Here is a 16,483-nt window from a genome sequence, read left to right on the forward strand (position 1 = left end):
GGGCGGGGAGGTCCGGGGCGGGGCCCGCCGCATCCCGGGCCCTCATTGGCTGCTGTCGGGTGCACGTCACCCAGGCTGGTGCTCTCCTCCGGCCCCAGTGGAATTGGAGCCGAGGAGGAGCTGAAAATGCAGATTTAGCCTCAAGCACAGACATACACTCGCTCTTTCTCTCAGATACACACAGCTCCCCACATTCGCACCTCTGCCAGCGAGCCTGACTACACGGCTTCCCCGCCAGCCAGATGCTGGAGGAGAACAAACATTGATTTGCTGCTTTCCGAGCCCCTAATTAGTCTTTTTCCCAACACAAAGATTTTTTTTAAACAAACAAAAAACTATATAATTTTTTTATTTGCACCTTTCCTCCGAGTCCCCCGCTCCACCAGCCTGCGCGCCTCCTAGCACCACTTTTCACTCCCAGAGAAAGATGAAAGGTGGCTGTATCTCCCAGTGTAAGGCGGCCGCCGGGCTCCTCTTCTGTGTCATGGTTTTTGCATCTGCCGAGAGACCGGTCTTCACGAATCATTTTCTTGTGGAGTTGCATAAAGGAGGAGAGGAAGAAGCTCGCCAAGTTGCAGCAGAACACGGCTTTGGAGTCCGAAAGGTAAGATCTCCCTTGCATTTCGCATGTTGTTTCAAAACGGGGGCAGCCCTGCGCAATCTCATTGCAGATTTGCAAGTTTTCTTTCTCATGCGATGCAGATATTCTGCCATGGGCTCTTTAACACGACATTGCCTCCGGTGATCTTTCACGGGTTATGTAATTAAAATGTCCTTCAAACTGTACTAGTAAGGTCATAAAAATAATTTATTGCTCTTTGACTTGGTGGCGAAAACAAGATAACACCTTTCTAACAATGCCTTGCGCCCGGGCTGCTGTCCGAGGTACCAAGTTCTCAAGGCTGCCGTGGGGATGGAGGAATGAAGTGCTGAACATCTGGGCTTGACGTTGGCAGTCTTTGCCGGGGATGTATCCCCCGCCCCCATCTCCTGGAGAAAGAGTAGTTTCAGACGGACAAGGCTAAAAGCTCGGACATTGCGATCTACCTCCCTGCTTTTCGGATCCCGCGCTAGGACTTCCCTCCCGGTGACTTCAGCCCCTGCTCTTCTCCAGGAACAACAGCTCCCTGGCTGCAGGAGACTTGGAAACATGAACTGGGTCTTCTTTCCAAATTGGGGTGGAACTTCTCGTCCTCGCCCCTGCCCACGAGCGCCCGCCCCCGAAGCGTACTCCTAGTTAGCTCTCTGATTCTCAACTCACAGCTGTAGAAGCTGGGAAGGTAGATTTTGAGAGGAGTTCCTTATGGAGAAATCGGGGTGACTCTCCTGGTGTGTGGGCCGCCAGCTTGGCTTTCCCACGAGGGCGCGGGGATCCCCATTCCAAGAAGTTGTCAGAGTTCAACTGTTTGGGCAGCTAGATAAGGCTCCCAACCTAGGACGCCTTGGGACTCCTTTGGCGACTCCAGGGTATCCGTTCTAGGAGAGCAGCGGAGAGGAGAGTGCTGGGTGGGGGCCGTGGCTTACTTACTTGTCCTTGCAAAATATCTCGTCAGAAATCGCAAGTGTCCTTAGGGGACCTGGAGAGGTGTGGGGTGGAGTGAGAGTGCAAGGAGAAACCGGGCGAGGGGAGCCTAGAGGACATAGGGATGCTATTTGGCAACCAGAGGGCTGGGTGGTCTGTGGGGTTCGGGGCTCTCTCTCCTCCTCCCTCCTGATCCCAGGAGAGAAGCTGGAGATGAGCGGCGGGTACTTTCCTCTGTTACTTTTGCCTCTCAAGGACAGCACGAACTAGGTCTCCTATCAGTCCTCTGTCCCGACTTCCCACGCCTCCCGCCTCCCTCCCAGGCGCCGCGAGGGCTCCCTCACGTGCGGCCGGCTCTCCCTCCTCCGCAGGGCGTTGGCAGCCGCGATTTCGACCCCAGGTGGGTTTCAGAGCGAGTAAGTCAGAGGTCTGGGAGGAGGCGCCCGCCGGGTCTACCAGTGGCGCGCGGGCGGGTCTTGCAGTAGGGAACTTGTTGCTCCCGGGAAGCGTGGGTGGAGCAGGGGAGAGAAGATGCCAGCTGAGGGAGCAGCCCGCTGTCGTTCTTACCCAGAGTCTGGGGCTGTTTCAAGAGTGCCACCAACACAGTAAACATGCAGACCCTCCTTCCTTCCCACCCCGCCCCCCTAACTTGGCAAGACTCAGTACCCAGGAGCCATAAATATAACAGCGATTGTAATAGTGATTATTATTACCTGACAACAATAGGGCACCCTTGTGTTCTGGAGTCCTTATATACATTCTTATTTAATATTCTCAACAGCGCTGAGGAAGCTAGTATTATTAAGCGCACAGCACTGATAAGGTTCAGATCAGGGCCCAAGGTAAAAAATAAAAATAAAAAATAAAATAAAGAAACATATCTGGATTTAAACCCAGATCTTTCAGAGCAAAACTCATGCTATTTACCTCCTGGTACATACCAAACAGGCTAAGTGCTCTGCAGGATGCGTTGGGCTTCAAGGTATGCTGAGAAGGGATGTGGCATCAGGCTCTTTAGTTTTTGAGTGCAAAGGCGCTGCCGTTGATGCAGAAATCTTCTTCCTCTCTCCCCATACCATGCATCTTTTCATAGCAGAGGCAGAATTGCCATCTCTTTACTCACCCTTTGGAAAATATGTCCTTTAGGATCTTAGCAACTTAAGCAAATGCAGGTGTAGGTAAGACAGATAATGGCTTAACTTATTAATTCTCCAAGAGGGTCACTCCTTATATAGAGGTAAACAGCTTAATGGGAGATTTATAGTTCTGATGGTGAAGTTTGAAAAAGGAGGTGTAGGGACAATCTCATCATAAATGAATCTGGATAATTTTTATATACTTACATAAAATCTGAGGGAACTCATACTTTGGGGTAAAATCAGATACCTAAGCCTCTTTCATCCCCACTCTTTTTTCAAGAGGAACCCACTGATTTTGAATCAGCCTCAGACAGGCAATTTCTATCTAGGAAAAATGAGCCTTTGCCTTGCTACCTCTCCTCTCCTCTCTATAACCTATCAAAAGTAGCATCTCTTATCCAAATGATTTTTGTTCCAATACATATTTAAGTAAAAAATCAGTCTATGGCAGCATGCTTCTGTCTGATGAATCTTTGCATGATACCACACCTGTGTAGAATAAACCCTCTTTTCCTTCCTATCCATCCTTCAAGTCTGAGCTTGAACCTTCCCTGATGCTATGGACCACATTGTGCTTTCCCTTCTCCAAATTCCTATGGGACAAAAAAGCAAAGCGTACACAACATAAGCTAGTACATTCCATCATTTGTCCTCTAGTCATTTCATACATGTAAGTAAATATGGCTGTAAGTATCGTCTGTCCATTTGAAAGGTATTACATATTCAAGGATGATATCTTCTATATTTCCAGTTTCCTCACCAAAGCCAACCTGTTACTGGGTTTGCTAGCCTGTAAAGAAACGTCCTTCATTTTATCTCTTCCTCTAGGTTTCCCAAACACTGTCCTGTCTTGTTTTCATCATGCTGTACTATACTTTTGTTACTCATTTTTTTTCATTTTAAACCCATAATACCTCCTTCTCTTTCCTCTCTTTAACACTTACTGTATCGTCCAATTCCCTGCTGCTCCATCCTATCCAGTGCTCTGTGTTAGCAGAGATACTCGGTGGTTATTTATTCATCCAAAAGAAGGGTCAGCTATGCAGACTAGGGGAACCCGCTATTTTACTGAATTATCTCATCTAACCTCAGAAACCTGTGAGGTCGAAATTGTTGCCATCAGCCCTCATTCTCAGATGAAAAACTTAAAGTTCCAAGTGGTTAAGCTTATATTTGGAAAGGGAAAAAAAATCAAATTTAAAACCAAATTTGCTTTGTGGAAAATAATTTTGTTATTTTACCAAGCTGCCTCTGGGAAGCCTTCTCTGACAACCAAGAACTCCACTCTTGGGCACCATTTTAGACTTCTGATGTTTCTTCCTTTCCTCTCTTTCTTTTTACTTTTCTTCTGCAGCCAATACCTATGTCTGCCGAGGTCATTAACTAATGTGTATGAGCATGTACTTTTTCCAGTAGATCATAAATCTTCCAAGAGAAGAAACAATATACCATGCCTCCCTGTAGCCCCATATTTAGCACGGTGGTCTGTATATGAGGTATTAAATGAATATTTGTTGACTATTTTGCCAAACTCTTGCAAGGCCATGACCAAACAATTGTATTTCCTCCCTGAAATGGACTAAAACTACTTATAACTTTACTGTCAGAAAGGTGAGGTTGAGACTAAAATTTTCTATTTTATCATGACTGGCCCAAAGACATATGTTCATCAAAAAAGATGTATATGTCTAGGAGAATGAGTGAGTTTACAGTAACATCAGAGGTGTTATTCCAAAGAGTGTCTTAAATCCCTTGTGGGAAAAAAAATTACTTATTAAAGTGATGTGTTGAAGGTTGGCCAAAGATCAAGTTAGAATTTAGGTAAAAATCCAAACAATAGACAATTAAGTGTTTTTGTTTTACTACAACAGATTTTGGTTTTTATCCATGTAGGACTAAGGCTAGGAAAATCATGGGACTACTTTTATATATGTGATCATTAATTTTTTTAAATCTAGTCGTAATTGTGCTGTTATATAATGAAAGAGTAAATTTCTTTTAATTTTAATTGAATGTCTAATTTTAATTTTAACTGAATTTAATTTTAAACTTAAATCTCTTTTCATTTTATTGAAGTATAATTTAGGAAAGAACACAGCTTAATAAACTTTCACAACATGGGCACACATGTATAACTAGAATCCAAATCAAGGAATAAGGCATTATTCATATCTCATAAGTTCCCCCTCTTGCTCATTTGGGTAGTTTTTGGTTTTAGGCTATTATGAATATTTCTTCTGTGGATATCATAGTGTATGTATGTTGGTGAACACATGTATGCCTCTCTCGGGAGTATCCCTAGGAGTGGAATCGTAGAGTCAAGGGGCATACACACATTCAACTTTAGTAGACTGTATCAGTTTTCTATTGCTTTGTAAAAAAATTACTACAGACTTTATGGCCTACAACCACACAAATTCATTATTTTATAGTTTTCATGGATAAGGAGTCTTGCACATTATAGTTGAAACTGCTGCTCAAGGGCTCACAAGTTGAAATCAAGATATTGGCCAGCTATGTCCTCATCTAGAGGAACAACCAAGGGGAAATCTACTTCCAAACATATTCAAGTTTTTAGAAGAATTCAGCTCCTTGTAGTTGTAGACCTGGAGTCTTCATGTTTTGCTGGCTCTACTCTCAGCTCCTGAAAGCTACCCTCATGACCTACTGCATGACCCCTTCCATGAACCTCACACTTTCACCCTTCTTTCAGGAAGGGCTCAGTCCCTGCTTAGGTTAGCCTGATTAAGTCAGGCCCACCCAGGATAATTCTTTTCATTAATTCAGGTAAGCTGATTTGGGACCTTAACTACATTCATAAATCTCTTCATCTCTGCCATATAATGTAATCTAATCACAGGAATGAAATCCATCATCTTCATAATACTGCCTCCAAACTCAAGGGGAGGGGATTATACAGGGCATGTACACAAGGGAGCAGATATCTTCGGGTCCATCTCAGAATTCTGCCTGCCATTGACAACCCGGTAGCATGTGAGGATTCTGATTGTTCCACATTCTCACCAACATTTGATCTTTCTTTCTTCTTTTTTTTCCCCAAGTAGAATTTGTTTTAATTCACATTAGTATAATAATGAAACATAACATATAGGAATTTTATTTTATTTTTATTTTTTTGGTCTCAGGATTCCTTTTTTTTTAATGCTCGTTTTTTATTATGTTATGTTAGTCACCATACAGTACATCCCTATTTTTAATGTAAAGTTCCATGATTCATTACTTGTGTATAACACCAACATTTGGTCTTTCATATCTTTTTCCTTTTAGTTACTTTGGTGGCTATGTAATGGCATCTCATTGTGATTTTAATTTACATTTCCTTGTTGATCAATTGAAGCTGAACACCTCTTCATTTGCTTGTTGGTGATTTGGAAGTCCTTTTTTATTCATTATTTGTTCAGGTCTTTTGCCCTGAAAACGGTTTTTATTTTTGGATTGTCTGTTTTAATTTTTGGTTTGTAGCAGTTCTTTGGTTATTATGGGTAGGAATCTTTTGTCAGATATATTTATTTTGAATATTTATTTTCACCTTTTTAGTGGTGTCTTAATGTCCCAACAATATTGAATCCAGATTCTATCATTTCACTCTCATTTCATCATGCATCAGTTATCAGTCCAAAGAAGTAATCTCCTACCCTTTGCCCCATATTTCTCTAGATCAAGATTAACATGGTTTAGAGGGGGAAACAAAACAGAATATAGATTTGACCCTAAGTATTTCCAAAAGGATTTCTAAGAAGCCCATAAGGAACAGTTTTTCTGAAACTACAAAGCCTACTCCCATGGTAGGCAAAGGGAAATAGCTCAGAGCCCTACTACGCCAACATGAAAGCTATGAATTCCTTTTGGACCCCAATTTAATGCAGTATGCCTTAGGTCAAGTCCAAACTCTTCTCTCAAGTCTTCTCTGACTGACATAGACCAGAACATCCTCTATCTTTTTGGGACTTGAATCTATTCCTTTTTCTTGGCACCAGTCATATTTGTCACAACACTCACTATATTCAGTGCCTTTCTTGTGACTGAAGAGAGCTAGGAACAGCCACGTTCAAAGGTAAAAATGATGGGATTTAGAATTAGACAGTACTGGAAACTTGTCTAGTTTACAAAACCTCTCAGAGGCTTATGTTTAAAATATAGTGGTTAGCAAAAATAAATAATATAGTGCATGTAAGGTTCTGGACACAGTGGCAAGTGCGTAGAATAAAAACCCTATTATTGGTAGTAGTAATAATAATAATGATAAGGAGATGGCCTTGCTGTATATATATATTTTTTACTCAAGAAAGCAGTTTTAAGTTGTACTGTCTCAGGAGTAACAACTGATTGAATGAGGAATAAACACTCTGCCCAATTGAAACCTATCCATGAGTTGGCCATGGTCCATGAGAGGGTCTGGCTCAAATAATTCAGTGAATTTAATTCATTATAGACCATGGTGATTATCTCAACCAATAATACTGGCTTCCTTAGGAAATTTGATTCACTAGTTGCTACAGAGAGGAGAATGGGATCTAGTTGCCATGAAAGAGCCCATCCAGACTATGGGAGATGCAGACATTTTATATGAGTTCCTAATAACTTTCCAGTTCCATTTCCCAGCAAATCTCCCAGGCTCTCTTGCAGATAAGTATGACCATATGGTGATCCTAGCCGATGTAATGTAAGCAGAAGTGAAGTGCACTTCTTCCTTGCTTGATACTTGAAACTCCCATACGTTGATTCTCCACCCTCTTTTCTCTTTTGAGGCTTGATGTGATTGAGAACAGTGACTTTGGAAGCCAAACGCTAAAGATGGCAGTCGCAAGATGGAAGGACCCCAGGTCCCTGATTCTTAACTAGAACTTTATGAGTGATAAATTAAACTGCTATTACATTATGACACTGAGATTTGAGACTTTATCTTTAGAACAACCAGCATTACCCAAACCAATATACTGCCAATAAATATCCCTTTTCTTAGTTGCTGGAGTGACTCTCTACACCTTACAACCAAACCAAATCGGATCACAAGAACAATAATATTTAAAAGACTTATGAAATCTCCTGTATTTTCACCTCATAATGTAAGCCAACTTTTCAGGTCTTTGTGATTTTTCTTCTCCAGGAAGAATATAAAATCCGTTAAACACTCTTGTCCCACTGGCAACCAATTTGCCCTATTCATACTAGGTACTCATTATGTGCTCCTTGGTTGATAAATAAACTTGGATCACAAGGTGACTGTTTGGCCATTAGCTCAGAGAAAAGGCACTTGAAGAACTAGTTTTCAAAAAATTACCCCGGTAGCATCCATTTATTTACAGGCTGCAATTTAGCTAGCAAGTAGAAGTGGGTAACAAGCAGCAAGTCAATGCCTGACAGACTGCTGTGTTTCCCTAAAATTCCCAACTTAGAAATGATCAGTAATAGAATAGATTAGCTCTTTGAGCAGAAAAAAAAAAAAAGCCTACGATTCAAACTTGATCAAAATACAAAAGAAGGAGAAAAATTACACCTCTTTTTCTCAAATGAATGAATATCTAAAATTCAATGCCTCTTTCAAAAGATCTTATTAGCTGTAGATCATAATGTTAGAGCACATCAGGGAGTGATGCTATAGTTAAGTTTGCAATAATTATATATTTGGCTGTAACTGTTCAAAGAAGTCAGGTTTTAAAAATAAAACATGAAACCTGAAGTTCACACTTTTTCCACCCACTAGAGCAGTGGCTTCATTCTACATTTGAGCTCAGATTCATCATTTCAAAAGGAAACCCGGAATTTAATTTTTGCATTACTATTTGAGATTCAAATAATCACAGGACAGTTCAAAAGCAGGAGTTTTTCACCTTCTTTACATAAATATATATATATTTTATATATAAGTTTATTTTTATAATATTTATATTATATGCATTGTATTTATTTATATATTTATTACATTAATTTATAATATATATATATATAAAATGTATCTATTATAATATATTATAGCTCAAGTCCACTAACTGACTAAATTCCACTAATGATTAGGGAATCAAGAAATTACATTTGAATTAACACTTCCACCCTAAATGTAATGATTCCATATTAGTGAATGGCTTCCACATGAGGTATGATATAAAAAAAGCAGTAAAGTCTCTAGACAAACTGTTTTTGTCCCTAAAACAATTTGACGGTGACTTTTCGGAGAAGGCTGTGATGTGCTGGGGTCCTCTGGTAAGAATAATTGAATATAACAAACTCTTAGATTGAAAGTCAAACATGGACACAAACTCTTAATTTTCTGACACAAATGAAATAGACTCAAGAATGTTACAGGATGTTGATAGTTTCTCCATTAGAAAGTTGATAAGAACATGAAAACTGTAGGATACTAAAGTCGTTCTTTATTTATAACTTTAAATTTGGCACTGACTCAACATCTAATTCTCCTAAATTTTCCTAAATAGATTCACTTAATTCTCACTCTGTATTGAAGTAGGAAGAGTTCAAAGAGAGATGAGAGACATATAGAACCATTTATTTGGAGACATCAAGAACAGGAAAATAACAATCTAGATTTAAAACATGTGCCAAGTGTAGTAATGGCATTAGAAAAAAAAATTATTTTGACCTGGGATACTTGGCTTTCACTGTTCCAGTGTTGTGGGGGTTTTTTCCTGTATTCAATTATTTATTGTGGCTTTCTGCATAATCACCAAAAGCTGGAAACTGTCCACATGCCCATGAACCAGTAAATATATAAACAAACTGTGATATAAATTCACTATATCCATATAGTGAAATACTACTTAGCAGTAAAAAGGAACAAACTATTGATAGTTGCAACAATGAGGATGGATCTCAAATGCATTCAACCAAGTGAAAGAAGCAACACTCAAAGGCCACACACACTTAAGGTTTCTGTTTACTTATCACTGTGGAAAAGGCAAAACTGTAGGGACAGGATAATAAACCAGTGGTTGCAAGGGGGAAAGGTGGAAGGAGACATACTACCCAGAGCATGATAGAACTTCCTGGGGTGATAGACACATTCTGTTTCTTGATTGTGGTGATAATTATATAGTCTTTATACATCGATCAAAATTCATGGAACTATTCATCTAAACAGGGTGAATTTTAATGCATGTTAATTACACCCAAATAAGGATGTTCTAACAGGGGGAGAGGTATTTATTGGCTCATATAATTTAGAAGTCTGAATGTTTTCTAGTTTCAGAGGTATTTGGGGCTGACTTATGCAAGGTCCTTAGCCATCTATCTCTTGCCCTTCCTGCCTCCATGCTGACTTCCTCTTTCCAAGTGGCCCACCCGTCACTCCCCTCTTTTTTTTAATTTTAAATTTATTTATTTTTTTAAAGTTCCATGATTTATTACTTGCGTAAAACACCCAGTGCACCATGCAATACGTGCCCTCCTTAATACCCATCACCAGCGTATCCCATCCCCCCCACTGCCCCGAAACCCTCAGTTTGTTTCCCAGAGTCCATAGTCTCTCATGGTGCCTTCCCCGTTCTGTTTACCCCCTCTTTATTCTTCCCTTTCTTCTCCTACCAATTTTCCTACTTCTTACGTTCCATAAATGAGTGAAACCATATGATAATTGTCTTTCTCTGCTTGACTTATTTCGCTTAGCATTATCTCCTCCCAGTCCGGTATGTCGCAGCAAATGTTGAGCAATCATTCTTTTTATGGCTGAGTAATATTCCATTGTATATATGGACAACATCTTCTTAATCCAGTCACCTGTTGAAGGGCATCTTGGCTCCTTCCACGATTTAGCTATTGTTCCAGTGTTTAAATAGAAGCTGAGGGTAATGACATCAACAGTCTTGCTTTCTGTGTAAACACAATGGAATAAAATGTGATAAACTAAGCCTACAGGAGTAGTTGTTGAATGAATGATCCAATTTATGTTGGTATCAGATTTCTTAGACAACTGAGCATCTTCGCTCTTGAGATTTAAACAAACAAGCAAACAAAATATGTGAATTCTTCGACTGGGGGGATGGCAAATCTCTCAGTGAAAGCCACAGTATTCTTACACATTATAGCCCTTGTGAATGCCATGAGTGGAAATCATCAAGTTAATAAGTTGACTTAAGAATCCCTAAGCATATGAAAAATATAATAACTTAATTATTTTTGTCAAAATTACACATCCTCATTATTTTTTTTAATATCAAGTAGTGCAAAAAAAGCACTGGAAGAAGGATTTTTTTTATTACCTCAAATCTCATTACTCAGAAATAACCATTACCAGCATTAGGTAAATTTTATCGCAAATATTTCTGTAAGAATACATAGAGAAGAAAGGTAGTTAGATAAATTGTTTTACAAAACTGGGATTATATTGTACACACTATTTTAAATTTTGAAATATTAATTTAATTATTACAGAATTTAACAGAAAGAAAGGAAACTGAAAAAAATTGATGACATTGTTAAACTTCAGACAAATTAGTCACACAGACATAGTGTTTCATAACAGGTCTCCCTAAAATTAAAAAAAAAATAATTGTGATGGTATTGAGTGAGGAGTTTGTGATTATTTTACATGTAAATGGTAGATAGATATACATATTTAACGACATGTTTAATCATTTCATTACATATTTCAACTTCAGTGAATTTAGTGGAGTCCATGCTTAACAAAGTGGGGACATTAGCTTCCTAACACTTCCTCTGGCCTCCCCTATTCCCACGTTACAATGTTCATTAGGTGCATAATTATTTTTACATCAAGTTATAAGTAAATATTAACCTTCTGCATATAACCATGATTTACAGTATTGCTTGTATTTGTCCTACATTAAAGTTGTTAGTGATTTCATCACAAGTCTTTTCACCAGAATTTCTTCAATCATAAATTCTTCATTTTCATTCATCTCTTAGTTAGCTAGGTTTTATTGAAAAGCAAAAGAATTAGCCTGAGCAGGAAAAGGGAAATGTCTTCTCTCTGAGCTAAAAGGGAGGCAAGGGCAGATGAAGTTCAGTGTGAAGGTCTCAGAGGAGGATATGGGGAGAATAGCCACTGAGGAGTCACAATTATTTCAAAGGTGAAGGAGGCAAGGTCAACGCTTCCAATGAAGGAAAGGGGTGATGGGGTGGGTGCTTCAAGGGAGATAACATTTTGCTTGCTGTTAATGGGAAGGGGATGGGAGGAGAAGATGACAAAGGACAAATGATGACTTCTGGACGGTACTGAGAGGCCAAATGGAAGAGAATGGATTTATAGTAACACCAACTGAGTTGTTTTCTTAAACAGCCCTCAAGTGGGGGTGGTGGAGGTTGGGAGAGAGAGAAATGGAGTCTTCAAAAAATGGAATATCAATAAACTAGAAGAGAAGGTAAATTGGGATTAATAGTGGGAGAGCTGAAAGAGAAAGCTATGGTTAGTGACTAGGACGTTGAAGCTCAAGTCTCCAAGTCCTATGCACCTCCAGAGAATGATAACACCCATGGAAGTTAGTTACCAAGGTCAAAAAGAGGAGAAGGTGGTCAAGGACCTAAAAGTCAAATGCACAAGCATCCATCCACATACACCTCAGCCATGCCACAGCAGCAGATAGCATTGCCAAGGAAGAGTGTTGAGAGAAAAAGGAGAGAAGAGGTCATAGGACAAAATCCTAGAGAACTTTGGACGTGAGGGAGAAAAAAGGAGCCAGGAGAGGAGACAGAACCTGGACTGTTAGAGATAGGGAAGGGGAATCCAGAGCTGTGAAAGGAAGGGAGACGAGGGTTAAGAAAGAATGGAGCAAGCAAGGCCACTGGTTTTAGAGATGAAATCCTTGTTAAAATTGGAGAAGTCGCCTTAGCACCGTGGAAGAGGCCACATATGTCAGTTTAGGTCCCTAGAAGTAGACCTTGGGATAAGAGTTTAAATGCAAGTTGTTTATTTAAAGAATGAGTCTAGAAAATACTGGTAGGGGAGTAGAGGAATTGAAACAGGAAAGGGAAAGCAGGAATGAAAGGTGCATTACAGAACAAGTTGTCACTGTGGATAATGGGGACTCAGTTCCACTGGGAATCTCTGAGAGCTGGTGTAGAACACAGGCCCCAGAGTTGTCCTGCCTGAGGTGTGAGGGAACTAGGGAATTTATATGCCAATTGCAATCAGACACTGATTCATGATTGATTGTCCTGGATGGCATTAAGTCTCTCAGCAGTTTGACCTGGCACATGTTCAACATATAGAGTTTGGCCAACCCGAGAAAATTCGGATGAAGAGATACAGAGGCTAAGGCCCAAAGGGATCTGAACAAGGAAAGCAATCCAGTCGGCTACAGGAAGGAAGCCAAATGGTGAAGGGCAGAGGTAAATACGATGTAGTGAAGGCATCAAGACAATCCCTTCAGGAGGTGTCGTGCGGAAGGGAAGGGAAAGACGGAAAGTATTGTGGTGATTTAAATGTATGTCATTTTAATGCTGTTTCTAGACAGTAGTTTCTCAACTCTAGTTGGCCCATTTGGAAATTGCCACCCCGCCAAACAATTGTGATGCGCCAACCTAATTATTCTAAATGGTTTACCCAGAGTCATTTAAATTCTTATAAATAATATCTACAATTACAGAATTACAGGAAGAAATCTTAGATATTAGTTTAACCTTTCATTTACACACAAGGAAACAAATATTAAACACGGTGTTTATGTTCTTAACTCCTGGCAATGAGCTTTTGAACCTTATTGCTTATTGGCTGAGGTTCAGAGACTAGAACCATTATATCCTCCTTTCACATTGGATGAGACAGAAAACCTGACTGTGTGAGATTCCTGTGAGTGATTAAGCACATACACCAACGTGGTCTGACACCAGTTCGCTGCAGGTCCGGTTGGCCTGCTTTTCACCATTTTACCTATAAAAGTTTTATGAATTCCAGTTTTTCAAACAAAGCCTGCTCATAGATTCAGAGATTGATTCTACGCGAACAACCACCTACTGAATTTACACTTGGTGAAATACAGAATAGGAATTATGTTTCTTTGACTGCCCTCTTAGTGACTAACACAGCACTGTACATTAGTGAGCACTCAATAAGTATAAAAATAAATGATGAGGAAAAAAACGAAAAGCTTCCATTATCATCAGATGTTCACTAAACGACAGGCTGATGTGTTATGTAACGCTGCAATCAGGAAGACCAAGCACCTTAGGAAAGGTTACATGAATACCCTAATTTTTGCCTGTGTTAAATGGCTTCGATTAATTAATTACCATTAATAGACTAAAATTTTGTGACTTGATGGGAAATTAAGAAACCAGTGACAGACAATAAGGTGATCCACAAATTTTATCCTTCCTTGTCCTTAACTTGTTCTCTACTTATGTGAGGGGGGAATAATCAATTTCATCAGGAGGCTCTCAGTTCTCTTCAAAGGTGATGGAAGTTCAAACGCAAGGTTGTTGGCATCCAAGAGCCAATTCACGTCAGTTCCTGATGACTATATTTCTAGGGGTTATCAGACCAAGAGAGAACTTGCAGAGCCTAAGATGTGGGGAGAAGGGTAGGAAACAAGTCATTGTTGATCACTTGAAATCCACATGTGGCACCATTTTGCAGGGAAGGGAGAGCAGAATCAGTGCCAAAGGGAACTTTGGAGAGTTGTGTCTTCAATGTGGCTTGGCATAAACCTAAATTTGGACCCAGCAGCTGGAGCCAAAACCAACCATCCTGGCCATTAACTGGAAAGGAAGAAAGGACCAAGGAAAAATTATGGGAGTTTGAAATCAGTGGACAAAGAAGGTAATAGGAGCCACAGTCATACAAGGGAAATTATGGAAACAGAATAATACTCAGTTAATTGAACAAACATGTACTTAGTACCTTGAATAAGCAAGTAGGATGTCAGACACTGAGACATGGATTTGGGAACAAATAGGCAACTGGGATTCAACCCCATTGGTCTAAGAAAGGTTGCAAGATATAGAGGAGGGATCAAGCCCCAGTGTTCACGTTTAAGTCTTTGTTTGTGTCACATTTACTAAGTTTCATTGGCCAAAGCAAGTGCACATAGCCAAGCTCAGAGTCAGTGTGGGAAGGAACTGACCAAGGGAATTGATGCAGAGAGGCAGAAACAAAATGCAGACCATTATTGCAACATTCTACTACTGGACCTTCTATGAGTGAGGACATCTCTGAGTTATCCCATCAAAGACTGAGGAAGCTGGGAAATTTAACCACAAGTTCCCATACTTTCTTGGTTGAGAGTTGACCCTGAGGGACATCAAATTCCTAGCACTTCTGCCTTCCCCAGGTGGACCAACCATGCTTTCAGAAGTAGAGATGGGTGGAGAATCTGGCAGGTAAATGCACTGTCCAGAGGTGGTGTCCAGGGTAGGCCATAGGGATGAAAGTGGGGCATCAACATCATCTGCCACACAGAGGGCATCAGTTAGCTAGAACATAGGTTCTGACTTCAAGGAATCAGAGGAATAGAGTGCTCTTTGTAAACAACTGGCAATATGTTTTGTGATAGATTTATGAGATGATACCCACGAGGCAATGACTGTCAACAGAAAGGGAAGTCTTTCCAGGGCAGGCAATGTCAAGTTGAGGTGAATTTGCATCGAGACTCATAATTTCAACAGGCCAAAATAAAGAGTATTTATAGAGGGTGCCATGACATATGCAACAGAACACACCAGGACTGTGAAAGGATTACAAGTAGTTTTGTCTGGCTAGATGCTGAGAGAGACTGAGAAAGAAGCTAAAGATGTGGACTGGGGTCGGTTTCAGATGGCTTACCTGCACCATCCAGGGGAGCTTGGATTTTGTCAATAGGTGGAAGGGGGCATTGAAGTATACTTGGAAGGTATAACAGAATGGCCTTATACAGGAAAGCCTAGGATAACAAGTTGAGCTAACAGTGAGTTGGAGGGGGCCAGATTTCCCAGCCTGGTTCTTCTGGCCTATGGAATCATTCATGTCCTGGAAGCAGGTAGCACCAACTCTTTTAACAGATGATGCTACTAGGGAGTCAGGTTACATGTCTTTAATTCCATTGCCACTGGCTGATGACATCAGGGATGCTAAAGGCTTAATTATTGTCTTTGAAGCCACAATAAATGGCTGATAGAGGCAACCAGTTCTATCTGTGAAATTTATTCCAGCTAAGAACAAAATGATTAAATGTGTCCTACTTCTTCCCCTGACATAAAAATACATGAATCTAAAGCAGACCTTCTGACTTGGGAGCTAAAAAGAAAAGCCAGGACGTAGCATATCACTGTCATCCCAGCAGATCTGACAGGTGGATTATTCCCTGATATGCCAAAGGAATAATGCATGTTCTTACATTTTCATTTCTGAAATAGTGTATGGAAATTGTGCCTGAGGCTAGAAAGAAACCGTGAGTGAGGCTGAGAATCAGGTACCCTCTACCTGTCTCACTACCTGATTGTCATTTTACACTTGATATAAATTAGTTGTTTAGTTCTTGGGAGTAAATCATAGTTTGAATCCCACTGTGGACTATTTGCTCAGTACAGCAAACAACCACGTACAATGCAAGCTGTTTTGCAGTACTGCACTCCTGGTGGTAGGGAAGAGTGGCTCCTAGAATTACAGAAAAGAGTTGAGTGTTATCCATGGAGACAAATGCTCAGGAGTAGCTTAGGAAAGTACAAGGTGTCCTGAGTGCCATGACTCCATTCTCCATGTCCTGAGTGCCAATGTCTCCATTCTCCCTTCCAGCCCCCTTCAGATAGCTAATTCCTTCCTTGGAAACAGCTAATTCCAAAGGAACATCCACCCATGCATTCATATTTTATTAGCAGGTTTTTATTGAGTCCTACAGAGATAAGAACATTGAAA

General features: G+C 40.3%; 1 protein-coding gene across 1 annotated transcript in view; it reads left to right on the forward strand.

Annotated features, from left to right (window-relative positions):
* Positions 1-116: 116 nt before the first annotated feature.
* The window catches only part of PCSK2 (proprotein convertase subtilisin/kexin type 2), a 257,585-nt gene continuing 241,218 nt past the window's right edge, over positions 117-16,483 (forward strand). Inside the window, exon 1 of the mRNA XM_034641611.1 lies at positions 117-604. Within this exon, the coding sequence (XP_034497502.1) occupies positions 428-604 (177 nt within the window). The 5' untranslated portion in view covers positions 117-427. The remainder of the gene's footprint in view (positions 605-16,483) is intronic.

This window comes from Ailuropoda melanoleuca, chromosome 13 (assembly GCF_002007445.2).
Source record: "Ailuropoda melanoleuca isolate Jingjing chromosome 13, ASM200744v2, whole genome shotgun sequence".
Taxonomy (NCBI): domain Eukaryota; kingdom Metazoa; phylum Chordata; class Mammalia; order Carnivora; family Ursidae; genus Ailuropoda; species Ailuropoda melanoleuca.